We start from the raw sequence: 27,916 nt of genomic DNA, 5'->3' as shown, positions 1-27,916 counted from the left end.
CTCAGCACGTAATCATAGAAATGGGTCCTAACTGCAAAAAAAAGCAGCGCTACGCACAAGCTGTCTCAGAAATAATGCTGTCACTTGCTTTTACCTGTGTACAAAAACTCTTGGACTATCACGACTAAGCACAGAACTCGTGGAGATTAATGGAGCCCAGTAGAGTGGGAAGCTAAGTGGGAGGAAATCATTCAGGATTTCAGGTTTCTGTCATCAAAAAATATTTCCCCTGTCCCATTAAAACTGATGGAGGACATTCATTAAAGCAAATTCCTGAACACTATACATTTTAGAAAAATCAATCTCAGCACTGCATGGATAAATTCCATACATTCTCATTTTCCAAATAATAAAAATACATATGCACATCTTTAAACCATTTCTTTCCAAATGTACATCTCACATTGCATTGTACATTTACTCAATTTCTCATTCACTGTCAAACTTGGCCTTTTTTTTTCATTTGGGTTATCTAGAGTTTTCATTGTTTTGTTATTTTATCTACACAAAACTTCCTCCTCCTTCCTGTCACCTTAAACATTTTCCTCCACTCCTCTCATCACTGTCACATCCTACCTTTTACCCTCCCGTTCCTCCCTGCAACAGCCCACCTGGATTAGCGTCGGCCTGCAGTAATGTATTCTGACCCCACCTCCACACGAAAAATTATATGTGGGGCAGATTGTGATGTGACAAAGGGGCGGATGAATAAAACAGTGGAACCGATGGTAACGGTGACTGCACCCGTGAGAACCACACAATCTTGATTTAAGACGCTGGCTGAGCAGATACAGCGTCAAATCTTGATTTAAGACGCTGGCTGAGCATTCAGGAGCAGATACAGCGTCGGCTTCCTGCTAACAGGCAGCCTCAGATCTATACTACAGTGGGAGAAACTGACAGCTCAGGTAGAAAGATAGAGGAGCGGGAGAGGGGAAAGGTGAGGGACCAGGGACATGAAGCAAAAAGAGAGAGAATAGGAATATTTTCAAACTTAAAAAAGGTGACCCTCAGAAAAACTTCATCTGACCTGTAAGAGCACACACATTGTCAAATGTTTATATAAATTTTCCTTGAATGTTAGTTACCATGTGGTTTCTAATTAGTGTCTCCCAGGGAGAACACGGAAGAGAGGAGGAAATCAATTTCCCATTTGGGGCAGGTAACGTGATCTATTGAAGAGCTAACCTGAAGGAAGACCTTATCAGAACAGGAGGGAGCGCACACACACACACACACACAAACACAAACTTAAACACACACAGACACACGCCTCTCACTGCATACTGAACAGTGTATTTACTGCAAGGAGCAGACAGATCATGGCAGATCATGGCAAGGGTATTTTAAATCTCCTGACTTCAATTAACCCACGGAGAAAATGTCTGTCACAGGGAACAATTAAAGCTCTCAAAACCAAGGACCAGCTCTGCACAGCATGTCCAAGTAAGACGCTGATGTAATCAACCTTAATTACTTCTGTTTCGAGTTTTTACCCTAACCCTTTATTTAAGGTTTTTTCTTTAAATATAAGTATTTTTTTTCCATGTTATAAACATGCTGTCAGGTTAACATTTTATCCACCGTGTCTCTTTGGGGAAAAACAGCAGTTTGTTTTTTTTCAGTATGTGTTCCACTGCAGGATTACTTTGATAACTTCTTTTACTCATGTAAATAATAATAATGGGAGTAAACAAAACCAGTGGCTACTACTGACTACAGCCAGCACAAACAACAAGATAATAACAGTGCAACTAAATGCTTGAACCAATTCAAATGTGAAATGTTTGTTGACGAATTGAGGTTATTTTGTTTATGGCAGAACTCCTATTAGGGCAGTCAACAAGCTACCCTGCTGATCTCCCAACTGCTCTGGAGCTGCTGTGGGGGTTCGAGGAGTTAGAGGAGCTTTTGACCCACAACGGGAAGAGGAGACTGGCTAACTATTACACTTAATGATTTGGTTTTCACAGTGAGGAGCCAAGTTTCCAAATCACTAAGCTTTGCCTCCAACATGACAAACAGCCAACTGTTGATACATGAGCTGTTATCCCTAAAAGAAGCAGGGGAGTGACTTAACAACTAGAGATAACAGGGGAGAGAAAACATCCTGGAAAAGTGAACAGCATTACCGGACTAATTATTTTATGTCATATGGACATATGATCTCACAACGATGTCACTGTAGAGGTCAAGACCTTTAACCATTCCACACAACAAGAGCATGTTCAGTAGTGCTTTAGCCACAGAATCGTAAACCTAAACCTGGTTTCTTCCAAAAGATAGAAGAATGCACTACATGAGACACATCTACAGACCAGAGGGGCCATAAGAAAATAAAAGGAGGATGGAAAAAAGCAATGACATTTCTGTCCACTAAAGCCTCGAGAGAAGGAGAATATTCATTGGAGATGTCAAGGACCATTGGATGGACAATGATGGATGGAAAAGGGCCAAAGAATCTAAAGCAGCTCCACAGGCTTTTATACCAGACGGTGCTATTAAACGAGGTATTTCAGAAAATTTCTGTTGGCAATGAGCTTACATCAACTAAACAAACACTTTATAACTTTTTTTATTTGAGCTACTATTAACTATTTTTAATAATTAAAATTATATCTTTAAAAAAAAAAATCAGCACTGGAAAGGTCCTTGTCTTGTTTAGGTGTTTCTGGAGTTAATAGTTAAACTGAAGCACCAACAATATTAGGAAAATAGAAATTGTAAAAATGTAATGACAGCGATTTCCCCAGCTGAGTCACAAACTTCATTAAACAGTAATTATTTCTTCTCCTCCTGTCTCTCTGCTTTTTTTGGCCGTCATTTGGCCAATTAATAGTGTGGTAATAATTACTGTTTTGGTGGTTTTTGCAAAGTGACTTGCAGTGTTGAGCTAAGTTTTATGATTTTATTTTTTGCAAATATAGAGTCTTATGCAGTAGGTATAGGTAGTTGTTTTGTGAGAAATTCTTCTTTCCTATTGTTTTACGAATCTCCTGGTTAAAGGTTATTAGAATTACATCAAATTATACATCAAGAATAATGATTACTTTGGATGATTACACTGTTCCATATGGTTATTTTTTAAAGCTGGGTATTTATATATGATGATTGGAAATCAGTCGACGTAATCGTCAAGGTTTTTTTAATGGTTGGATCTTAGAGAACATGAATTTTATGTATATACAGTATCTCATAGTGCAATGAGAGCAGTGATCCACACTGAGGCGCCATGAAAAGGCTTAAAAGACAGTACTTTTGAGTTTTCAAAAACTAAATGCTTACAGCTAATGAAAACAAAGTCGTCATCAATTATGGGTGACAGGCAAAAAAATAAACAAAGTCACTGACATCATGGGGGATTTATTATATTTAAGCAGTCTCTGACAGCTCGAGCTGCCGGTGGAAGAAAACCTGCGATTTATCATAATAACAATGGCTTTGATTCTTTTTTTTTTTCCTCAGCACAAGACTAAACCATGAGACACACATACTGCACTGAGGACTTAGACCTGATGAACCTAGACCTTAGACCTGAGCTGTGTTTAATTCTAAACCTTAACAGTATGTCAAGAAGTTCTGCTACAGGAAATGTTTAATGTGAAGAGTAAAGACGGAAGTCAAAGTTCCTAATAAGGTCAAAATAATACGTGTACAGTGATACCTTGTTCAACTAATAATGTATTTACAGTATTATTACATTAAGACTAAAGTAGCAGTAGCAAAAATGACATTCACAAAACTGCATTTTAGTCTTGTTCTTGCACAAAAGGGACATTCATTCATAACCAGAGTGATTTCTAAAAGAAGAAAAAAATATATATACATATTTTATATACTTTTTTAGTTAAGTTGGAAAACCAAATTTCAATGTATAGATAGATAGATAGATAGATAGATAGATAGATAGATAGATAGATAGATAGATAGATAGATAGATAGATAGATAGATAGATAGATAGAGAACTCTGGAAGCCGGACATTTTAAAGATTTAAAGATAAAGTTGAATCGTCGGCAGAGCTAGAAGAAGTCCTTCATATCTGACTGTGATTCAGAATTCTTTTTACATCAAATAGCAAATTCTGGTAGTAAACACTGGGGACATGAATGCTGAAATGTGAATGTGGATGAATTCTAACAAAACTCCAGGTACCAAAGTTAAGACTGAATCTATCTGTGCAAAACAGAAAATAGCAAAAAAAAGATTGGTATTAGAATTATAGGACATGAGCCACAGCGTCCTGATAAGCGCTGCAGCATCGACCAGCATAACCAGCTGTTATTCCTGCCTTCTCAGCAGATTTGGACAGAAAATCATTGATCAAGAGAAATCATTCCACTGCTCTGCTATGAGCATATATAAAAAGATATTGGGAATGGCAAAACAACTAGGTGGAACCGGCCAATGAGTAAGTCAAGCGACTTACCAGTAAATTGGAATGTGACTCCAAGTGATTATGACCTATTTCAATGAGCATGTCCCTCTGATTTATACTCCAAGCATTGATTCACAACTCCACAGCACAAAATTCAGAAGCCTCAAATCGTCCTTTTTTCCTCCACCTCTATTAAACTTGCCTTGTAAAATGATCGATAATGTCGTGAACTTTATAAGGACAATTAGGTTTTTGTTCAGCATTTTATGCTCAGCAGCGACAAACTGAAGGAAGAAGCATCGTGTTCACTTTAATCGGAAGTTGTGTATCTAATTGGTCCACCAAGTGATACAAAAAGTGGAAACAGGAATGACACAAACAACAAATAAACTCAAAAGGACCTGCCAATCAGCAAAACTCAACCCTGCTAATGACTACAGGTTGCTGATGCACCGGAACGATCTGTCTATGCCTTTTTAATTGTCTGTCTTGTTAGGACTGAAGTTTAAACAATTTGTTATTAGCTGCATGTCAGACGCGAGAACATAGTGGAGCTTGGTTAAGAAAGGCTGCCTTGTGGTGTCTATTGGGATTGCAGAGAGAAGGGGGGAGGATGTGATCACATTTCTAATTACTGAATCAGGACACATCGCAAAACAAGCACCTCTTTAAATGGGTTTATTTTACCAGCATGACAACTGTTCTGATTCTATGGGCCAAACTGAGCCGATACACAGAGGTTGGCGGTCCAACCTCCTGTCCTGGGCAGAAAGATACAAGCTTGGCATGAGGCTGTGGGGAACCCAGAAGGAATCACTGTTTTTTACGGTCGATTTAATTTAAAATAAATACACAAATATTTTAAGGAGAAAACCAGACCCTATGTACAGTTCCCACACTAAAAGTTTGTTGCTAATGTCAAACTATTTATTAATGCACACATTTTTTTCTTCCTCCAGCGCAAAAGATAAATAATTCAAATCTAATACAACACTAATTATGACCCGATTTTAAATGTATGCATACACAGGGAGACAATAGTGCAGGGTTCCAGGCTGATTTAGTCAAACTCTGCTGTCTCAGTGCAACCAGAACCGTATAAGATCATCCATGCAACTTAAACTAAATTAAAATCTTTGCTTATTAGTTTCCTGAAGCAATCATTACAGACATCGTACAACATAAAGTCATTCTACTGTCTACAACAGGGGAGGCAATTTCAGTAGTTTTAACTTGAAGATACTGTATATCAGTAATGTGCTTTTTCTAAATAATCTTTTTTTTTAATTCAAAACATTAAACATTTAAATAGCAAAACACTGACAAAAGCCAGATGAACTCCCTATACAGTTCAAGTTTACTGTGATTTTTGTCCTGAATATTACGGCATTTTAAGCCTTCATGTTCAGTGAAATCCAATCTGTGTCACTGCATGACATTTTAATTTGCACTAGAATGTGCTCTGAAACTGTCCAATTGGAAACAACAGTGTCAGGAAAAAAAAAGAAAAGAAAAAAAAGTCTGTCACGGCCCTGAACTGACTACCTTTCCATGTCTAATGTATTCTCCCTCTTGTGCAGCCGGCCTTAATATTGCTCTGTGTCTGTATCTCCTTGTATCCCTGCTAATATCACAGCAAAAGGTAAGAGTCCCATGGCATATTGTCAACATGCTACCTGTGTACCTTTTGTTGCTCAGATAATAACAACTCGCACTTCTGCTCATCTCTCCTCATACATTTAGTGAAAGACAAGGTGAGGGAGAGAGTATGCGAGCAAATAAGTGACAGAAGGGTTAGGGATTCAGAACGGGGTTTTTTTCTATATCTTTTTAATCTGAAACTGATTCTGTTCTGTGCTCCATCACTTTCTTTGTCTTTCACATTAGTTACACTTACTGCCACAGAGTGGCTCACAAGTGTAGCTCCACACTGGCATCTGTTGATGAAAAATAGCATAGCACAGCATGGATACACAAACATACAAATAAATAAATAAATAGAAGACTGAACAGGAAGTGCCTGTGTTGATTTAAAATAGAACACGTGAATAAATCCAACAAGTGTAAGTTATAAACTATACATGGGGACAATTACCTCTTAACATATTAGATCCTAAACTAGTGACTCCTCTAAGGCAGTACTTCCCAAAGTGTACAGCAAGGGCCCCCCTAGGGGCTCTAAACACATTTTGATTTAGACATCAAAATGGCAACTAATTGTCCAGATGGGAGTTATGAACTTATTTTTATGGTTGATTATACGAATCTCATAAAAAACAATTCAGGTCATCCACAGAGATGTGAACATTACAAAAGTCAATTCAAAATTCACTGTTACTGGTGTTTTGTTGCATCCACAGAGAAGTCAAGGCAATCAGCTCCAACCTCAGCACAGATGAAACACCAGCTATTAGTCGCTACAGGCTAAGAAAACGGGGAGGGCTCTAGCTGTGTGTGTGGGCAGACATCTCTGTCTGAAATATGAAAACAAATATGAAGGATAAAATCAATTTTTCACATTTTCCCTGATACTGTTACTTAGGGTGCCTCCAATTGCTGCAATAATTTAGTCAAGATAAAATGGTGAAAATGAAAAAAAAAACCTCACTCTAAGCAGAGATGAGCATTCTGCAGTGTACAGCATTTACTGCCCTTGATGTTGTTCCCTCCTTGACTTAAAACACCTATTTCCAAGTGGGGTTGAATTTGATTCTCTAAATGAATTAAATAAGAATGAATGCAGAAGTGTTGAGCTTTATCTTTCAGCACAACTCCTAAAGAGCTCCGAAACTACCACCGTATCAGTTTAATGCAGTATCATAAACAATATATATACAGTTTAATGCAGTATCATAAACAATATTCATGTTGGAATAAAGAGTCCAGCAAATGTGACAGAACAATCCTTTTAAATCTGTGCAAATTAAAGCTCACCATAGCTTCAATAATTACTAAAATGGAAGGAAAAGGCATGAATACAGGTATTTAGTTGTTGAACAAATTTGTGTGGAAGTGCCAGCACAAGTGTGGTTTTATCTAGAGTGGAGTGCTAATGGGTCTCACTGTTCAGGGTGACCAGTCAAAAGCACTAGTAATGGTACTGACAAAAAATAATTGTGACATGAAAATATGAACAATCTTAAGAAAATATAAAAAAATTTGACTGATCATCAAGCAAGCATAAACACTGGAAAACATACAAGGTGGGTGTCCGTACCAATTCTGAATGCTCAGTGAATGAAGCCTTTGAGACTAGCACTCATGAACAGGCAGAGCTGTCGAAAGAACTAAGTCTTCCTAAACGCAGCCTTCACAGTGTAAAAACTGCCAAATTTTAAATTGTCCCATGTTCTGCCCACTCCCAACACATATCCGTTGGGGGCCGAGGTCTGTGGTGACAAAACTTTTAGACTGTCAGCTACTGCAACTCAATTGGAAACCGTGTTGGGTGAAAGAAAATCTCTGCGTAAATTATTTAAGGGTTCATGGCAAGTCTCTCCACACTAAGTCCAATGTTAAGTTGAAGTGAGGGATTAAAATTCTAGTGGATCAAAAGTCACGGGCACAACACCGACAGCGTAGGACTCACAGGACCTAGTTAGCCCAGTCAAAAGTCAGCTTTGTCCTAGGGGCACTTTACACGCACTTCAAAAAAAAAAGAGTACATGAGTTATTTGAGTTTCACTGAGAATCAGAAAAGTTGGTTTTTCATTAGCATTGCATTCACTAGACTAGTGTTCATACACTAGCACGGATGCAGTTGTTACGCCTTTTAAGGACAAAGAGAGAGCTGCAAGACTGGGAATATGTTGCTGCTGGTCAAAAACATAAAATGGCAAAGTTAAAACAAGAAACCTAGCTGAAAGAGTTGCTGCACAGATAGCAAATATATTTACTTACATTTTAACTTACACTGATGGAACGCAAAGTCAATACACATTTTTATAGATTTGTGTTGCATGAAGGAACATAGGAGGTCATAAACCTTTGATAAACCATTGGCATATTTTACAGCTGTAAAGTGAGATCATACTGCAAGTCATTACAATTCAGCACCACTGAACACAATAAGGACAATTGGCTGCATTAAATAAACATGACCTCAGTAAAGCAACCTGTCCACCGCACTTACAAATAATGAAGCTGATGAACATAGATGAAATGTAAAAAAAAAAAAAAAAAACATGTCAGTCACAAGTTCAAACAATCGTTCACGCCCATCGTCAACCTAAAATACATATATATATAGTTTAAAGCCTTCATTAATTGTTGGCTACAACTTGCAGTCTGTTAAGTAGCAATATTACATAAAATGTTTATTCCTTACTGCTGTGGTTGCAAGATGTTTTGTGGTCCAGCTGCGTTTCCTTAGGCGTATTATTAACAGTTACCTGCTGAAAAGATCGCCTGACTGTGAGAAACGTAGAAGTATAGATTTCATATTTTTCTCTTCTTACTAAGTAAAAAAAAATTCAAAAGACTTGCTAAGCAAACATTTTCATACTTACTTTGATGAGAAAAATTTTTTTTTTCTCCTTCTCGGAAGTAAACTCCCTTTCTTGCTTTAACAGCATGACAGCCTAATTGCATAGCAACTACCAAAAAGCATTATTATTAACTCAATAAGTCAAAAACTAGAAATTCATTACAAGAGAATTTTTAATTAAAAAAAAGAAATGCAATTATGAACAGAAAATGTAATAAGCAGTCATTCCTATTTCACAAATTTCCTTCCCAAATCAGTAAAGCACATCACTCCATCTGCTCAATTTCACTGGCATTTTATACTTGACAGATGTCCGTTTTACTTCACTGCTATATTATGTTTTGAGTGCAATATTATGAGATTCATGAAGAAAAATAAAGAGGAAGAAATCACAGCTTCCATTTACCTTCATCAAAGTCTGCATCATCTTCAGTGTGCTGGGGGAAAGGGAAGCAGTTGGTGATCTCCAGCCGGTCCTCGACTACAAGGCCCAGCAGGACCCCCTGAACCACTTCGCTTCCCTGGCCCTCTTCCTGGTAGTGCTTTATAATCTTCAACACCACCTTCGAAAACAAACAAAAGAACAATATCACTGAAGTATCAAACCACAGGAACGGGGAAAAAAGGCAGAAAAAAAGGAAAGAAAAAAAGGTAGCCTTTGTCTCTCTTTACAATACTGTTCACCAGAAACAATTTTATTTATCAAGCCTATTGTTTGTCTTTTTTTGTACTTTTTGTCATTTTCCTAGCATTGTTTGTTATTGTATTTTATCATCCTTTGATAAATGGCATTTGAGTCAGTTTTATCTCTGTTCATTTGCAGTAATTAGTTTTGCTTGTGTTGATTTTTTCTTATTAACCAGCTGGATTCTCCAAATGTGTTTCTTCATTTGTCTATTAGGTGTCGACAATTTATTATTATATTATTCCAGTCATTGTTATGGAATGGGAACCCTCTGATACATATTCGAATATACAGTATGTGCCAATCCAGTGACCAAACACCCTGTAATGGGGGTAGCTACTATTGGTGTAAAAGCTCTACTCACTTTCTGTTCAGTTGGTTGGGTTAACAGTGCAAAATGTTTGATATTTTATTATAATTGTTTTCATTTCTTTATTAAGACCTGTGCCACCTATATATGGTACCATCAAGCTGATCGCATAGCTATTGAAACCTGATCTTAAGAACTGTCAGTACTGGTCCCAACAGTGTGGGAACACTCCTGTGCAGTTGTTAGACAGGAGCTCAGTCAAACGGGGGTAGTAAAGGTCATATGTTTATTTAAGTTGTTGATTGTAAACAAAAAAATAAGCTAATTTGTATGTTTCCACGTGAAATAAAAAATATACAATTCATCAAAAAACACTCATGCAACACCAGTGCAGGCAGATGCTAAGTTAGCACTTCTTGCTGTGGTTCTTCGCCAGAGGCAGGAAAAGGTATCTTAAACGCAAGCAAACAAATAGAGGGGAAAAAAGACATTTATTAAGGATGTAATTAGGTTACAACATCTCCATCTCCCCGAGCCACCATTTTGCACTCTTCATTGGTCATCAAGCTCTGAAATAAAACCCACAGTAAATTGCCATGAAGTGTTGTTTGTTGAAGAGGTGAGTTACTCAGCCAAACACTGGCTACGCTTGAGGTAAATTGAGAAATAAGCACCACCTGTCAGCTCCAACACTGGTGCATCACAGATCTTCAGTGCTTAAAAAAGGCCAGCTAGAATTCAGCACAGTTTTGCAGATCACACAAGAGAAAGGGGATGGTTTCTACATGTATTTATTTACACACAGACAGGCTTACACAAACATAAACCCCACAAAAATGCACTGGAAATAAAAGCAGCCATGGCAAAGGGCAGAGCAGGAAAAAAAACAAAAGAATTAAATGAACAGTACATGACATGAAGCTGAAAACATAAAAGTGTGGAGGAAGAAGATAAATCATGCTGATAACAGTGTGAGCAGGTCACAGCCAGAAGCATTAATAATACACACATACATGGCAGTAAAGGGCTGGCAGCCGTGGAGGCATGCACGCAGCAAAACACATCACTTGTATGACAGAGTTCTCTCTCGCCTCCCTCGCCAGTGCGTACATACACACACACACACACACACACACACAGTCACTCATACATGTGTCCAGGGAGATGATTTATTTCAATAGAGTACTGGACCTGTCATGCAACAAGTATGAGAGCTCGGGGCAGGAGAAGGGAGACAATATGGGGTGAAGTGGGGAGAAAAACAAATCTCATTCTCTGCCTGCCTGCGTACCCGCCTCGGCTTCTCTGACTGAGAGGGGAGCGAGGTCTGAACAATCAGTTGAGGAAGGTTGATAGAGAGTGAGAAAAAAATTTAAGGGTTAGGACACAACAGAGGAGGTGATGGAAAAGGGGGAGAGAGAGGAAAGTTAGCAGTGAAAATGTAAGAGACTAAAAAGACCTGGGGGATCGCGATGATGATAAAAAGCAGCAGGCGGGCGGGCCGATCAAATATACAGAGAACGTGTGAACAAATGGCACGCAAATATATTGAATTGCTGTGTGATAATAGTGTTTACACTAAGTAATGACATACAAACTTCGATGTGAAATAACTTTACAGAAAGATAACACACAGGTGTCAGGTCACTGATAAGGTAAGTGATTCAATTCATGATAGAACAAAAACAGGGTTAGCTAATAATGTTAATAACAGCATGATAATGAAACAAAAATCTCACTAGTGTTGTTAATTATGAAGCAATGACTGTCACGGGTATTCAAAGTGACTGATGGGTATTTGTAATAATATTTGAATTTGGTGTTTCCAAAACAAATTTATCAATTTATGGAAAAAAATAACAGCATGAATTAGATGGACAAATGTTGTACCATCCGAACATTAAAACAAGGTGACGGCAGTGTGCATAGAAACATAGAAAGTGATGCCCAAACATTATGCTGTGCTATTAACTGAGTTCTGACTCTGAATCTGGCTCCAAACAATCATAAATACAAAGAAATAATAACAAAAACATTGTGCTCTGTAAGTATACTCTTATATTGCCCTGCGTCGTGAAAGATTTGCCTCGCAAAGTTCCACCCTTTCCAAGGGTAAACTCGCAAGTGTATTCTGGTAGTAAACATGGCAAGAGAAAGAGAGGAGCAGCAGGAGGAGAGAGCAGACGGAGGACCAGCAGTGTTAAGTCAGCAAGAAAAGTAAAGCAAGTTCACTGGAGTGCTGTCTGCACCATTTAGCAGCACCACAGCTTTCCTTAACCACCAGAAATCCAAACCCTGAGTGACTAACAACTAACTAATACAGAATCTAAAAAGGCAAAAGAAGCTAAATAACATTGACGTCCTCCGCATCACAGCCATCAATAAATGATGTACTCTGTAGTATAACCGTGGTCATACCAGCAATTGGTATGCTTACTGTTTGTGCCTCGCTGTTATGCACCAGGCACCATGTTCTTGAATTTAGTTACTGACTGTAATTTATTACAAATAATTTACAACAATTTTAAATACATGCAGTGAATATTTCAGTATGTTGCGGCAGTACACTAAACCACAAGCCAATATATTTTTGTCAAGAAAACTTGGTGCTAGCTTTGTCACAGGCTAACATGCATCATAGTATATATTTTATTATTGTATTTATGTTCTAATGTATTTATCATGCATTATATTTTAAATTTATACACAATGTATAAAAATAATTAAGCAGTCCTTCATTGGAAGAGACACCTTAGTGACCAGTCAACATATACATTAATATATAACTCTGAAGTGTGATGATTACTTGCTTTTCTGACAGTATACAGTATCCTTACTGTATATTGTATAAAAAACCTCAAAGTTAGCTCTATTATTTTATGCTTGTGCTAAACTTTTGCCCAGTTCCATACATCTGTCAGTTGCCTTCCCTTCCTCCTTGTATACTCACACAAGGACAGTCATCCAATTAATGAGACCATGCGAGATACTATAACCTTAGCATGACTTCACAGTGCATTTAGTCTGAGCGTGAGGAGGAAAAAGCTGCAGGAAAAAGTTGGCAGCTCTGGCCACTTTACAGCGCCCCCCCCACCCCACCACTCCACCCCCCATCTCCTCTTTTGATCTCTGGCTCCTTCTCCTGCCAGCAAATAGCTTTTTTAGTCTCTTCCATCAGCAACAGCAGATACCACAGATACACAAGGCTCTCTGCTATCTAACTCTAGCCAATCTCTTCATCACAAACCTAAATAGCATCTGTGTGGAAAAAAGGCGAAGTTGAAAGACAGACAATTGGTTAAAAACAACTACAGGAAGGTTAAGCGAATACAGCTCAGGCCTTGGTATGAAGAAACTTCTGAATGTGCACAAATGTTTCCAAAAGAGCGACTACAAATGCTTCATGTTGGAAGATGAAAGTGCAGGAATGACAATAGAAGCATTTAGTGGATCTTTTGTAATGGTGAACGGATTCTGAGAAAATGCCATCAGGTGGTGGAGACTAAAGCCTCTAAGTTCCAAAGTCCAAGGGCGCATACGTCACACGCATTACTACAGACTTAGGGTTTCTTCACACAAAAGATTAAAAAAGTGCAGATTTTTTAAGAAAATATAGTATTGCACAGAAGGTGGAGGAAATATCTACTTGGCTTCAGCTTTCTCTGTCATCTATTCAAACAGTTTTTTGGACACAGTGAAATTTTTTTAACAAATGTCTCAATGTGGACATTCCACTTGCTGTTGTCTTACCAAAACTTCAACACCATCAGAATCGATCATAAAAATCTATCACCAGCTACAGATTCCAAATATAACATATGATGTAAGAATACCCTTATACAAGAAAGTGTACAATTTCACCAATTCTGCTACACGTGTATAACTGATAACAAGGTTTCCATGCCTTACTTTCACCTCTGCTGCTGCATGAGGGACAACTTATCACATGGTTATAGTGTTAAAAAGTGGTCTTTTCTACACTTGAACTTTGCATCTTGTGCTTTATACAAATTAGTTCTTTTCTCATGTTTTCAACAGAGGACAGAGTGTCCTCTTGACAGGAGAGAGAAAGACACTCACCAACCACACAGATTACATCATGGAGAAAAACCTGCATTTTCCTCTTTCTGCTTTGTGAAATAAATACTTTTGACATTTACTTTCACTAGACTTGATGCATCCACTATTTAGTTGTTTCTTGCTTTACATGCCATTGGCCTGGACACACAAATCCTTAGAAGCTGATGTGATTGTCCAGTGATGAATGATGTATACAAATTTACAGCATTAAATTGGTCCTCATTTTCTGGATCTTGAATAATATAAAGGGGTTTGGAGAGAAATAAATTTTAATTGAATTTAATTTAACATGTCTGTCAAAATTGGCAGTTAATAATAATGCATTTTTCCCTAATTGACACAGGTTGGGATGGGACAGCCGCCGAGTCTGGATCTGTACCATGGTCCAGCATTTTGTGGGTTTTTGATTCATGTCATGGTGACTGGCTTTTTGTCCCCTCAAGTCCCCAGTGTGATTGTGTAAACATATTTTGGTCCATCTTACATGAGTAATAACTAGTCCACAATCTTTCCCTCTTTTTCACTCGTTCACACTCACTCATGTGCACTTGCACACACTCATATTGATCCAGTCCAACGGCATCCAGCCCAGTAAGTTCACCCCATATGGAGAGGCCCAAGATTGATATGTGGACAGTGCATTATAAATCAACAGGCTTAAAATTGAATCGTGCAAAATCAATTGTGGCCCAAATCCCGCGTTGCCCGCCTTTAATTCTCGTCATAAATCTTCCCCCTCTCACACCCAAACCCTCATATTGCTGCCGCGATGGGACCGCAGCTATGAAAAACTACGAGAAGAGAGACAATCCCGTAATGACTTTTGTTCTTTTCCACTGATGGTGAGTTGAACTCTACGACACTTGTGTGGCATGATGGGATATCACGACTGAACATTTGTGAACCTATGCCAAATAGAAAAAAACAACTGAAGAACACTGCATGCCAGACCCAGCCTCTGAGACCAAGTAGAGTCTTCTCTTTGTTATGTTCAGGCTAAGTTGTTACTTCGGTACAGTCAAACAATTATTAAAGGGAGCCAACAATCAAAGGGAATTGTGACTGAAATACTAAGGCAGTGTAATTTATTTCCTGCTGCTACTTAATTTAAGTAAATCTAACTACAAATTAATATGGCTATACAGTTGAACCTTTGGCCCACAGAAAAAGCATTCCCCTACCCATTAGTCCACCCTCACATCAAATTGGAACTTTTCAGGTGATTTCAAATGTTTTTTTTCTGTGGGTAATGTTGTCCAATTAATCTGAAAGATATCTATGAGGTCAAACATTGACTTTTCTTAAGATTATTTGAACCAACCAAAAGCCTCTTCATTTGGGTTCACGTAAGGATTCTCTATGGGTCACTCAAGTTCTTCCATGCAACCATCACATAAGTGAAGCTCAGTCATTCTCAAAAAAAAAGAAAAGAAAGAAAGGCACTTTACCCAACTGCCCCCAAGACTCTAGATCTGTAGGATGGACCACACTGACATTTCAGTCTGAGGAATTAGGTTTTCCTTTTACTGGAACTAAGGGGCTTAGGCTGGGGAAAAAATCCCTTACTGTCATCCCTCCTCCAAAAGACACCAAAGTTGGTTCCATGAAGTCAAGCAAGTAATGTTCTTGGTTCCTAACCTTCCTTTTTACAGAGTCAGCGGAATGTTGGAAACTTATACACACTATAGGGCTTGGCAGACGGTGACCCCACTCTGGAACTCTGCTTGTTCGGCCACTTCATGGGCTGAGTTGTGGATCCTGGATACTTCTATTCGCCCAGACATATGGGGAAGTCACGCTGTCCAGTGATATGCATGTATACATCTGTCACATGTCTCAGCTAAAGTATTGTTTGTTATTGTTGTAACATACACAGCGTACTTTGTGCAACATGGTTAAATAGTTCAATGCCTTGAAGAAAAGGACAAGTTGAGGAGGGTGAAAGCACACTTAAACTATTAAGGAATCATTTCTTTACAGTAGTGTCTTAAGTGTAAAACTAGTTAATACCAAAAACACATGAAGGCATAATCTTGAAAAAAAAACATCAAATGTAGAAACTTTGCTGTGAAGTAATAAGATTATTTTAGCAGAAGTTGGCTGTGTAAGGCAGATAGAAACACATGTTGTTACAGAGGGTATTAAGTCATCCCTAGTGTCTCAGTGTGGTACAGATAGTCTGTGACACATAACGTAGTGTGAAGACCTTTCTGACGAGCTTGTGCTTAAAGACCTGAGACAAGTGGAAAAAGCCTCAGGGCGTAAAAGGGACTGTTCTGTCACAGTGTTTTACTCATTCACATGTTCCCCCCACAAAACAGCAGAGAAATGTCAGGCCTGGGTAAAGGATGTTACAACTAATTTTTGCAACATTTTCAGGTTTCCTTGTGCCTCTGAGCTTCACCAGCATGTCAGGATGTTCTAAACAAAACACAGAAAAATCCACAGCGCACGAGTCTGACCGGTGTCTGAGGCACATCAAACGTCAGGGTGAAGAGTCTGTCCTCATATTACACACAGGAGTCTGTCTGATCTCAGTGGGTGTTTAATGGAAGCACGTTGCTTGTGCTCCTGTGGCAGCAGCCACTGAAGCCCCTTCAAAAGCAACGAAACAATCCAATTTTACAACACAGCAACAGTGATGCCATCTGTGGGCAACCCTGGAGCCAAACCTCTGACATGCAGGTCATGACGCAACACAGCAGCAACTGTTGTATATCAAGGCGTTCAGGTGAGGCATTTTTAAAAATATACATAACAAACACATCGACTTCCAAGAGGCTTCACCTAAAACCGCCGTGCAGAGTAAACGGTTCTCAAACTGGTTCTCTTTCCTCCTGTTGCAATTAAAATGTGGGGTTGATAACACTGAGGAAATGAATTAGGAAAATCTCATTAGGAGGTCTAAATAATACACGTGGAGGTGAAATATTTAGATATGAAATTAGGGCCCAGGACTCTAGGGCAGCTTTAATGAGAACGATAAAAGGGAGGCAGCAGCTGGTAAGTTAAAAGTCCTGCTACTCTGTTAGGGCACATGGGGCAAATGAGCTGTTCTGTGTCCAGTGCAGTTAAAAGCACAGGGAGGAAGCAGTTAAGTACATGGCAGTGAGGCAAGTTTGTCCTCTGCTGTCTATAAAGGGGTATTACATACAATAAATACAAAATAAATGTTAGGCTTTTCAGATTGAACTTTTCAATAGGTTTCCTGCTCATTCTTCAACATTTGGCAAAATGAACACCATCCACAGCGTCTTTTACGTGATTCCTACAACCCTATTTATACCATGATTCGGGAAACCTTAAAAATTCTAGATCTGATGTTAAGGAGTGAAAGGATGATCTGTTCTGTGACAACCATAACAACTCTTAATTAAGAAATTTAGCTAGTAGAGATTAAATTACTTGGGGCTTTTTATCAGTGAGTCAGGACTCAAGATTAAATGGGAAAATGGCTTAAGTCCAGTAACATACTTTTAAACTCTGGGTATAACATATCAAACTAATTAACAACAATATATTCAAGTTAGCGCAAAACAAATACCAAATTTCAATATTGAAAGAACAATCACATTAAAAAACATTTGCCAAAAAAGTTTATGGAAAAATAAAAAGGACACCCCTGTACTCTCAACTCCTTTCCTTAACGCACCAGATAACACGCACGTAGTTGTAACATTCCAAACAAAACAACATATGTTTAATCAAAGTGCTACGAAGGAAGTAGCACTTTGATTAAACATAATTTGACTCTTATTTCAGTGTATTTTCATTTGATAGTTGCTCGATTGGCATTCAGTGCTTTATTGTTCATTTACAAAGGAATTTTAAAAAATCCCTGTGTAATTGGGAATATTGGCTAAGCTTTCTTTTTTCTATTTTCTAGGAGAAAATATTGAGTTATATATTTTTATTCTCCTGTTTGATATCCCGCTACAGCTTACATGAAAGTCAGTCAGTCTGTTCACTGATCACGGTGCTATTAACAACACACATCGACGTACTTTCCGTCAGTGACACATCCGATTTTGCCACCTTTATAGTTCATTGATGTATTATTTGGGGTTAAGAGGGCAGCTTAGCATTAGCGGTCCGCCATGTTGATGCTAATTTCCACATCTGCTCTCGTCGAGACCGGTTATTTTTTCGCAACCGTTACTAAAATTAAATGGACGACAATAACAAAGCATTTAAGGCTTACCAGTCCTTCGATCTGGATCTGTTTGACAGGAGAGTCCAAAGTACCACCGGTAGAAGCCATCGCGGCGGTAGTTGATGATCCGGGCTCTGTACGTGAAGACATCTATAGCAAGCACACGCGGGTAAAGGAAGGACTGTATTCAGTGACGGACGTTTCTTTGTATGCGTGCGTTTCTGTTTAAGGCTCGTGCAGAAACAAAAACGGACGGACGTCCAGCGCTTTTAGCGGTAAGTAGAAAGCTTCGTAGTAGTTATTATACATTGTAATTTGCAGTTTGGAATAATGTCTAACAATAATTAAATTGTTTTATATTTCTTTATACGTCTTTAACCCTGCTCGTCATATCGTTGTTAAACATTGAAGACCAATGTTTAACAACGATCTGTTTGAAAATGTTTGTTTGTTATTTATTTCAGATGTTTTTGAGTTTTTGTTCCATTTTGCGTTAGGGAAATATGAAATCAATTAACAGGTTTATAAAAAGAGAAAACAATCCCTTTCTTCTGAAGTAAGATATGACGGCCAATAACCACAGCTGTGAAAATAAAAAATGTGCAGGTTTTAGCGCTTTCAGTTATGTATTCAATACATTTGTCATATTATGTAATAAAACTCGTGGTCGTTTAAAGTGTGATGCAGCAACTTTTGCTGCTGTAGAAACCAATGTCTTTCAACTCCTACTACTTTTCACTCAGGAAAGTGTATCCAGAGTCAATATATGGTTTGCACATATTTTACACTACCTGCCCACCAAATGCTTACATTTGTGGCTTTACACTTATTGGTCATTGTGTCTGTATGTTACTTATTTCGACTTGTAGGAACTTTCATACAGTTGATTGTGAAACATCTCGAGACAAGAAATCAAACACACCTAGTGTGTTGTTACTGTACAGATTTAACATACACATGCTAACACAGGCACACAAAGGAATACCCAGACTTAGTGAGTTAAAATATTTACAAAGGACTGAGAAACGGTTTAAAACTGAGAAAAATATGCTTGCACCTTGACCAAGTACTTAAAACTGTTTATTTGAAATCTTTACAGATTACAACAAGAAGTTACCAGAAGACTAAAAAGTTGGGGTATTGAACAAAGCTGTAACAAATACATTACCTAATTACATAATGCATAAAGGTGAATACGCATAAAAAGGTACAAAAAGAGAACTTTTTCAAGTTGAACTACCTTAATTACACATCTCAAACGTGATATTTGATGCAGGGTGAGTTCACTGACTGTGATGTGACAGATGAGCCTTTTAGTTTACATAAGAACAAGTGCAACAAGGGAAGGGTGGATGAGGTTACACTTATAACTAATAAACAGTACCTTTCCAGAACATGTTAAAAAGGGAATTCAGTGAACATAAAGGAGTCTTTAAAATCTGAAATATTTCAAGTCTGTGCTGGGCAATAGTATTACACTTAAGAATGAGTGGATGATGGGGATAAAACTAAAACATGGTTGCAAATCTGACAATTCTTTATAAATATAATTGTTTACCACTCTTCATTCTGTTTGACTGGAATGAACACTGCATGATTACATCTCTAGTACAGTAATGTTTTTTTTCTTTTTGAAAAATTTCAGACGCCTTCCCTAGTCTTGCCCTCTTCCCAGAAACAAAATGAGCTAAGAGATAAACACAAATAAAAGGCAAAAAACTTAAGTAAATTTTAAAAAAGTATCTGTATGTAAGCAGAGTGTTCTTTCAACATCTATATAAGGTGGAATCTTGGCCCAGCGGTGGCGATGATGTCACTGTAAGGCTGCGACTGGGTGACCTCGATGGCTTGCTGCTTCTTAAGGACCAAGAAACTGTAAAACTTGGCTGCTGCCTGCTTCCTGTTGTTGTTCCGACACAAATCAAGCAGGCCGACGGAGTCTGCACCAGTCTTTGCCATGACACGCTGCAGAAAGATATATGCATATATATATATATATGAAAATGTAGAATTTTCCATCACGCCATCCTTAAATCCTTCTGTATCACTACACAAATGTCTCAATAGCAACATATTTCTAGATTTAGATTTTTGCAAGACCTTAGATATTAGATTGTACAAATTAACATCCAGAAGCACAAATGAAGAATAAATCACAGTAAACTTCAACCGCTTGGGAAAAATGTTTTGGAGACAGAATATTTAATGCTACATCACCAAATGCTTTCAAGTACTCACTAAAAAATGATAACAGCAGCCCTAATGATTATAATAGGAAAGTTCAACCAGTGTATTTTAATCACCTGAAGACCGTGGAGCATCTGCTGGGTCCTCTTGTTCCATCTCTTCTCCTCCTGATCCTGGTCTCCAGCCTGACCATCCTCATCCTGGGGACCAAAGAAAGAGAATATCAGCATCTAATGTTCCCCAGGAACTCATACAGGAACCAAAAACACAGATTAATAAATTTGATTATTAAGAAGTACTCATGGAAGCTTATTTTTGCCCTTTACCTCTTCTTCATCGCTCTCGTCCTTCTTGTCTTTGCTCTTCTCACCGATCAAGTCCAGCTCAGGTACCAGCTGTGTGAGGTTGACGCTGCTCTCCTCTGGAGGAAGATCCACCTGAGGCATGTCTAACCTCTGAGACAAGATGGAGCGATCAGCCATCTGTGTCTGTGGCTGCTGCTCCAATGTAGCCATCTGCAAGAGGAGACGTGGGTGGATATCAGCACTGAGCAGTATGAATACAGAGCATCCAAAGACCGAAAATTGTATCCCCTGCATGTAAATAGGTTAAAAACAATAGGCTAACTGTTACTCACAGGTAGTGGAGCCTCTTTGTCAATGGTCTTGCGTTTCACACCGCGGGGGGTAGAGGGAGGGGGCATGACAGTCTCATCTAGGGTCGTTCTGCTGCCCTCCATAGCTGAGGCTGCCAGCATACTGGGCTCTTCCATGATAGTTTGGTCTGTGTATAGAATGTGAAAAAGTGTCAACACAATCCTTTTTTGACTCATTCCTGTGTGCAATCTGATTTGACCTCCTCAATTATAACTCACCAATAACATCTCTGTGCTGAGTCATGACCTCCTCTCGAGGTACCTCTGGGTTCTCCAGCTCTTTCAGGAACTCATCCAGACTGTCTGCTTCTCCTCCCTTTCTCCTCTTTCTCAGCTCGTCTGGCACCAGAGGCGTCAGGCAGCGCGTGAACATCTGCCATCAAAGAGAAGCAACCATCCAATTTGTTAGAAAGTAGAACTACAATAACAACGAAGATTGTTAGAGAAGACTGGTGCTAGACAAAGGGAGAGCCTGCTAAATTATACATCAGCAAATTTCCAATTCTGTATTCTGAGGGGATAATGTGGTGTGAAAGAATATGGAAACGAGAGACAAAAACCAATCGCTTCCTTCCACCTTCTGTTCCCCTGGTGTTCTCATTTTAAATCCCATGACCTGAACTGAATGTCAATGAAAGATACAATACAATAAAAAGTATCTCTATTTGCTTTTTTACAACCTTCAGTCTGGCCAACTCAGAAACTTAGAAGTCCACCATGGTTTTCTTATTGCCATTCTCTGTATGGCTCCCATCTGAATTAAGGCTGACAACAGCAAATTGGATATTCCCTGATATAAGAGTGAATTTGTATACACAATAACATATATAAACACATGCATATTTAAACGCAGCAGTGTACCTTGAGGAGTCTGGCGTTCCACAGGGGTTGGGCAGGGAGAGAAAAGAGCTTTTCCACTCCTCCGGTCTCTTTCCACATCATTAGCTTCTTAGTGGGAGGTGCAAGATCCAGGGTGGTGACAATGTCCGAGTAGTCCGACAGCTGAGCCCTGATGGTCTTACTGTCCAGCTCCTTCACACTGTCTACAATCAGCTTCCTCTTGCGCTTTGCCTTGGTCTCTTTTACTGCAGGTAGAAAAAGGTGTTCCATTTCTGCCTTCTTAAATATATACCATATTAAATCACCAGGGAACATTTAGTCTTTGGGAGAAACAGAACTTTGCTTTGTATGTAATGCTGTATGCAATTGCTCTAAATACATTTTTCCCCAAATGCATGCGCATTCTTCTCTACAACAATTAATAAATAATACAATGTGTAAGGCACAAACAGCACCATTTTGATTCATTTTAGTATTCACTTTGCACAAGTTTTTTTAGATAAAAAACATAACATGGAGGTTAGAGCAGTGGGTCTAGGGACTTCTTCAAAGTATTTTTTATTTCAAAAAGTCTATTTAAATTCTATGCAGGAAGTAATTGATGAGGCTTTAAGGCAAAAATAGAAAGCAAAAGTCTTCATTTAAACACAGCTTTTTATCTCTTTGTAGATAGACTTACCAGTGATGTCGATGGGCTCCAGGGCAAAGGCCTCTTCCTCATTGTGAACCAGAGTAGTCTGTTCTGTCTGATCAGCCATTGCTGGCAGAGGCTCTGCTGGGCCAGAGTCTGGACTGTCTGGACCAGCTACACACACACAGAATTATATTTCACTTTAACAGGTGTGGAATAATAATATCTACTTGTGCTCAAACAGTAAAAGCAATCGAATAAATTATAAAAAAGTTAAATTGGTGTACGGCTTTATATATATACATATACATATATATATAGAGAGAGAGAGAGTTACAGGTACACTTACGAGATTGAAGGTTGTCAAAGTCATCTTCATCGTCTCCATGATCTGGAGGCATCATGACACTTTCTGTGATAGCCGGAGGATCGTCAAAAATACCACCCCCGTCTTCAGAACTAAGCAGCTTATCAACTGGGAAAGGCACAGAAGGGATTATCTTTCTGAGGCAGTTTTGGGGTGATTTTCTGGCATACATCTTAAAATAACTGTTGCAGGTGGTCACTACAACTGTGACTTAAAAAAAAAAACCTGCTCACCCAACATGCCCCCGTCATTGTTGTCAATGGAGCCATCTCCAAAGTCGTCATATTCCATGTGGTTGGACTTGTCTGGCAAATTGGCTGGACCAGGCTCAGCTTCCAACAACAGGTTAGAAGCTGTGGCACCTCGCATGATATCGTCCTCAAACGTGCTGGCATCACGCATCATTTCCCTGTCGTCCATGCCAAAGTCAGCTGTGGGGAACATCAAGTCATTTGTAATTTAAACCACAGATAATATTAATTACATTTTGTGCACTAATAATTAAAATAACAAATAAAATACGTTATAATAAAATAAAGACAAAAACACTCCGTATGCATTCAGGTAAGTACATTGTATTTTTACCAAAGTCATTGTCCTGCAGGAGACTAAGGTTACCAACATCCTCCCTCATAGTGATCTCTTCTACTCTGCTCTGGTTGAGGGTGAACTGCTGAGCAACATCTATGTCACTGTTAAGACAAGACAAAAAGAAAAGAATATCAGTGATAAGGTAACAAGTAGTACTTTAAGTACAAACCAGACTACATAGTACTTGAAACCAAAGAAAATATTTTGCAGGCAAGATAAAAACCCAGTTGCTCAGTGTGGTATTTAAAAAAACAAACAAAAAAAACCAACACATTTAAACTTTTACAAACACAAATACTTTGTCATTAACTTACTCCAGATCAGGGAGTGGCTGATCAAAGTCATGGAACTCCTCCGGTAAAGTAATGGCATTGTAAGCTGCTTCTCTGTTTTCCTCAGGGAGATCCACTACACCTGAACCAAAAAAAAAAAACAGTATATAACAAAGAAAACACTGATGGCCTCATTTTATTTTACCTTCTCAGACAATACTGGTCTCCAAAAAATATTTTATGAAAGAAAATTATAAAACACCATACCTGGCCTAAAGGCCATTTTGATCTTGATGAAGGCCTCATTACAGTCTGCAAGCAGGTACTTGGCCTTCCTGTGGTAGATTCTGACCACTCCAAGAAGCAGGTGACCAGATGTACGCAGCGCCATCTTTACCTGAGGGAAAAGGAAAATAATCAAATCTATTTATACCAGGTTTATATGTAAAATTGCTTCTTTTTTAAATAAATAAATAACAGTATCTGTTTAAAGTACATATAACATATCCAATGAACATTAACTGAAATCCAACACTGGTTTATATTAACTGCTGGCTCAAAGTCACATAACAAGATAGGGGCACACAATACCTCATCTTAAATGGAAAGCAGCAACTGAAGTTTTCTTACCTTGGGTGAGATGATGCTTTCCACACTGCTCTCCAAGTTGCATTCAAAGACATGAGCTTTGGTCAGCTTCTTGTCCCAGTGGGCCGCTAGCCAGATCTTGGCCAGCGGCCCACGTTTACTGAGGACAAAGTGGGCGTAGAACATTGCCCTGGTTCCCCTGGCTCACACTCGCACTTCTTCTTTCTTAGGGTTGCCTAAATAAATAAATAAATAAATAAAAAAAAACAGAATAAAAAAAAGCTAGTAAGAAAAATATCACAAGACAGTAACATTCTTAAGGTATAGTCTGGCTGATAAAAACACACTGGTTGTAGAAATGGGTATTTCTAGTCACACTTGTCAAATAGTCTTTATTTACATGGTCCAAGGACAGGACAAAATATTTAGTGATGTCATCTGCAAAATAATATAGATATTTTACATTTACATTTTAAAAATCTGAATGAAATAAGAATAGTATGATTAAATGTTTAATAACCAGACATCATGCATGGATCGTACATGGACGGAATTAGAAGAGACAATGGTAAGAAAATATAATCAGATAGTTGAAATACATTTGTCACGATAAAATGTCTGATTATCTTATCAAAGGTGTTCGTGTGTCATTGAAAACACTGGAGAAATGCCTAGTTTTGGCTAATATAAACTAATGATGACTATTATATACACCGAGTTGAGGATCCATTGCATAAAGGAGGCGCGATAACAATATAGAACGTAAATAGATTTTTTTAAGGTAATCAAAACAACCACCAACTTTATTAAAGTTACGCCTATCTCCCAGTCCGGGAAGCAAACATTGGTCATGCACATGTCCGCCTACAGTAACCAATGCTTTTCCTGTACCGTCGTCCAATGAATCATAATGTCCTAATCAACACCGCTATTTTTTAATCATATAATGGTGTAGTATTTTTTGCAAATATGGCATCAATGTATTTATTGCGCCAAAAGGACGGGTCGACGCCAGCAAATAGTCGGCGCCATCAACTTAAGTAGCCACCAGCTAGCTACTGAAAGAGAAAGATATTATAGCTTTTCCGTCTAAGCAGATAGTTATACTGCGAGTTTTACGAATTAAACACGTGCATTTTTTACTCGAAATAAATGAAAATTAAAAAAAAGAACGTCTCAATTATCCAAACCTATACATTTCTTACATGTTACAGAACGAGTTTTGTTAACTGTGAGCTAATGGCTTCCAGTACAGTGAAGGCCACAGCGGATAGAAAATAATGGTGCATGCTTATTTGGTTGCGTTTAATCCAGGAACACAGCAAATGTGTATTAGCGGTGCAGTCGCACTTACCCGCGTTCCAACTTTGAGACGAAAATTCCAATGATTACGTTATTCCTGCCAATGTTCTCTTCCCTGTTGTACTCATTAAAAAAGCCAAGATGGCGCCACTCGCCTTCCTCCCGCTCAGCGCAGTCCTTTTAAAATCGACAGGATGTTTACAGTCAAAAATGGCGGAGGAGGAGTCTGGGCTGGGGCTGAGCCTACCAGCTTGCCTGCTGTGAGAGGAAATAGGATGTAGGGGGCGCCGTGGCACAGGGTTTGCCGGACGTTAACCCGATACGTTCAGAAAGACGAAGCAATATCAGGTAACAACAATGGTTCAAGTATTATGGTCAGAAAAGACTTATGTAGGTCTTTTTTCATGGTCTCGGTAGGTCCCATGTCTCTTTTGGTTCTATGTGCATCGGTGTAATTTTAAAATCTGCCACATTTCATGTTCACAATCTCTATACGCTGGTAATTATACATGTATTCTATTTTATAATTGCATTCTACGGTATTCTCTCCAATTGGAAAACATATATATTGGAACGATTATTGCATTTTTACGTCACTAGCTAGATGGAGTTTTGCCTCTCAGTGTTCATCAACATTGTAGTTGAACACCATTTTCTTGTAAATCAACATACGAGTTTGAAAAAGTTATGCCATCTGCTCTTTCCTGCTATCATCATTCACTGTTGGTCATATTCAGTGTACACCCTGGACTACTCTCTTGTTCCATATAAAGAGACAGCAACAAACAACCATTCACACTCACGCAATACCCATGGTTTTATTTATCCACTGAACGTTATTCTTCATGTTTAGTATCCAGATGTAATCCAAGCACATGGGAAAACAAGCAAACGCCACACAAAAGACCATCAATTACCTCCAGGATCAAACTGCTTTTCTTGCTTTTAAACAAAAGACCAAAAAAAAGCCCTTTTCCAGTTATTTAATATTTTTTAAAAGAAAACAGCAGTTGACATTCCAGGCAAAGACCCCCAGGGGCGCTTCAAAGGTTTAAACGGAGCTGCTATAGTCACTGTTACATACTGTACACACATAATTTAGAGCAACAAAGCAAAAGTATAAAAAAAATAACATTGCACAAGAAGGAGAGCAACATGCTGCCAACCAAACTAAAAAAATCCACTCAACAACATATTCCATTAGCAGTGAAGCGAGGCGACATACAAGCTACAAAACCAATTTCAGAACTGTGTATTAGATGCAGAGATGATGGAGAACATGTCTGACAGAGGTACTGACTCATTTACAGTCAAATTGTGAAATTTGTATGCGGTAGAGGCGATTTGTCTCACAGGCAACAGCATCTGTTGGAGTTGAACAGCTGCCAGATGAAGGTGTTTATGATTTATCAGCAGCAGTTCTGCATGACCCAAAGGTGCAGTCGATGCTAAGTCACTGTGGTACCATGCCATCAGTGGAAAAAGTAACGTTGCATAAAATATTACATAAACAGCTGGTTTAAGAATTATTTGGTCGCAGCATTTAGGGAAACGTGCCATGACTTTGATATGCTCCAAAAAAGCTTACGCACATATTTCATCATTACAGTCAATAATTGATCTGTGCCGAATGTAGTGCTGAAAACGAGCAGCTGTACAAAGGACAACATTCAATTTTAAATGGTGTTAAATTAAAAATTGGATGGAGATACTTGATGTATTGCATCACTGATTTATGAGAGTGTTAAATCAGTCCCTTTAATGCAGGCTCCCAGTGCTTTGTTTGCAGCGGGAACTCAATGTTCATGTAGCACAGCCATAATTTCGCAATCCCGTTTGGTAAAAAAGAGACAATTTTATGCTTAAAGCTTACAGTGACAGTGTGGTAAATGGTTTCGGAGGAGCCAGTGTTTTTGTAGCACTGAATTTTCTCTTAACCAGGCATGGATCACTAACAGTCACCATGGAAAAAAATATACAAAACCACAATGTACAAAATAAATCACTCTGCATCATGTGTGTGGTTTCGTTAAATATGATATTTAAGAATGACATCAGGGAATCACTCAAAATTAATTTGAATGTTTTGTCACATCTCGTAGGTGTACAGCTCCACAGAACACTGGAGCTCTGCAGGGGCTGTACGATATGTGAATGATTTAATTCTTTGTTTTATTGAGAAGAGTTTAAATGCTGTTAAGAGCACTCTCAGCACTAGACTGTTGAATAACTGTTGAATCATGTTTGGCCCCAAACTTAGACTGTGTTAAATGTTGACCCCTTGAATGACTGAGTTTGATACCCCTGCTTTACAATAAAGAACAAAATACACACTTGGAGACAGCCTTTTTTAAACAAAGATTTTAATTGTTTTTTGTTTTTTAGTTTAGAA

At 38.5% G+C, this 27,916-nt stretch overlaps 2 protein-coding genes across 2 annotated transcripts in view; both read right to left on the bottom strand.

Annotated features, from left to right (window-relative positions):
- Nucleotides 1–18,294, bottom strand: part of LOC103388614 (eukaryotic translation initiation factor 3 subunit H) — a 42,594-nt gene extending 24,300 nt beyond the window's left edge. Inside the window, exons 1-2 of the mRNA XM_008323673.2 lie at nucleotides 18,140–18,294; nucleotides 9,270–9,426 (exon numbers count right to left, since the gene is read on the bottom strand). Of these exons, the coding sequence (XP_008321895.1) occupies nucleotides 9,270–9,426; nucleotides 18,140–18,241 (259 nt within the window). The 5' untranslated portion in view covers nucleotides 18,242–18,294. The remainder of the gene's footprint in view (nucleotides 1–9,269; nucleotides 9,427–18,139) is intronic.
- An 859-nt stretch (nucleotides 18,295–19,153) lies between these two features.
- On the bottom strand, nucleotides 19,154–25,732 carry LOC103388613 (double-strand-break repair protein rad21 homolog). Its single transcript, XM_008323672.3, has 14 exons — nucleotides 25,577–25,732; nucleotides 24,265–24,458; nucleotides 23,902–24,031; nucleotides 23,677–23,776; nucleotides 23,357–23,463; nucleotides 23,005–23,202; nucleotides 22,754–22,879; nucleotides 22,453–22,578; nucleotides 21,795–22,018; nucleotides 21,153–21,306; nucleotides 20,916–21,061; nucleotides 20,605–20,793; nucleotides 20,395–20,478; nucleotides 19,154–20,056 (listed from the first exon to the last, which is right to left on the bottom strand). The coding sequence occupies exons 2-14, from the start codon at nucleotides 24,406–24,408 to the stop codon at nucleotides 19,865–19,867; spliced, it is 1,920 nt and encodes a 639-aa protein (XP_008321894.1). The 5' UTR covers nucleotides 24,409–24,458; nucleotides 25,577–25,732; the 3' UTR covers nucleotides 19,154–19,864.
- Nucleotides 25,733–27,916: the final 2,184 nt, after the last annotated feature.

Source organism: Cynoglossus semilaevis, chromosome 13 (assembly GCF_000523025.1).
Source record: "Cynoglossus semilaevis isolate Cse_v1.0 chromosome 13, Cse_v1.0, whole genome shotgun sequence".
NCBI lineage: Eukaryota > Metazoa > Chordata > Actinopteri > Pleuronectiformes > Cynoglossidae > Cynoglossus > Cynoglossus semilaevis.
The sequence above is the reverse complement of the archived record's forward strand: the minus strand, read 5'-3'. Positions and strand labels throughout refer to the sequence as shown.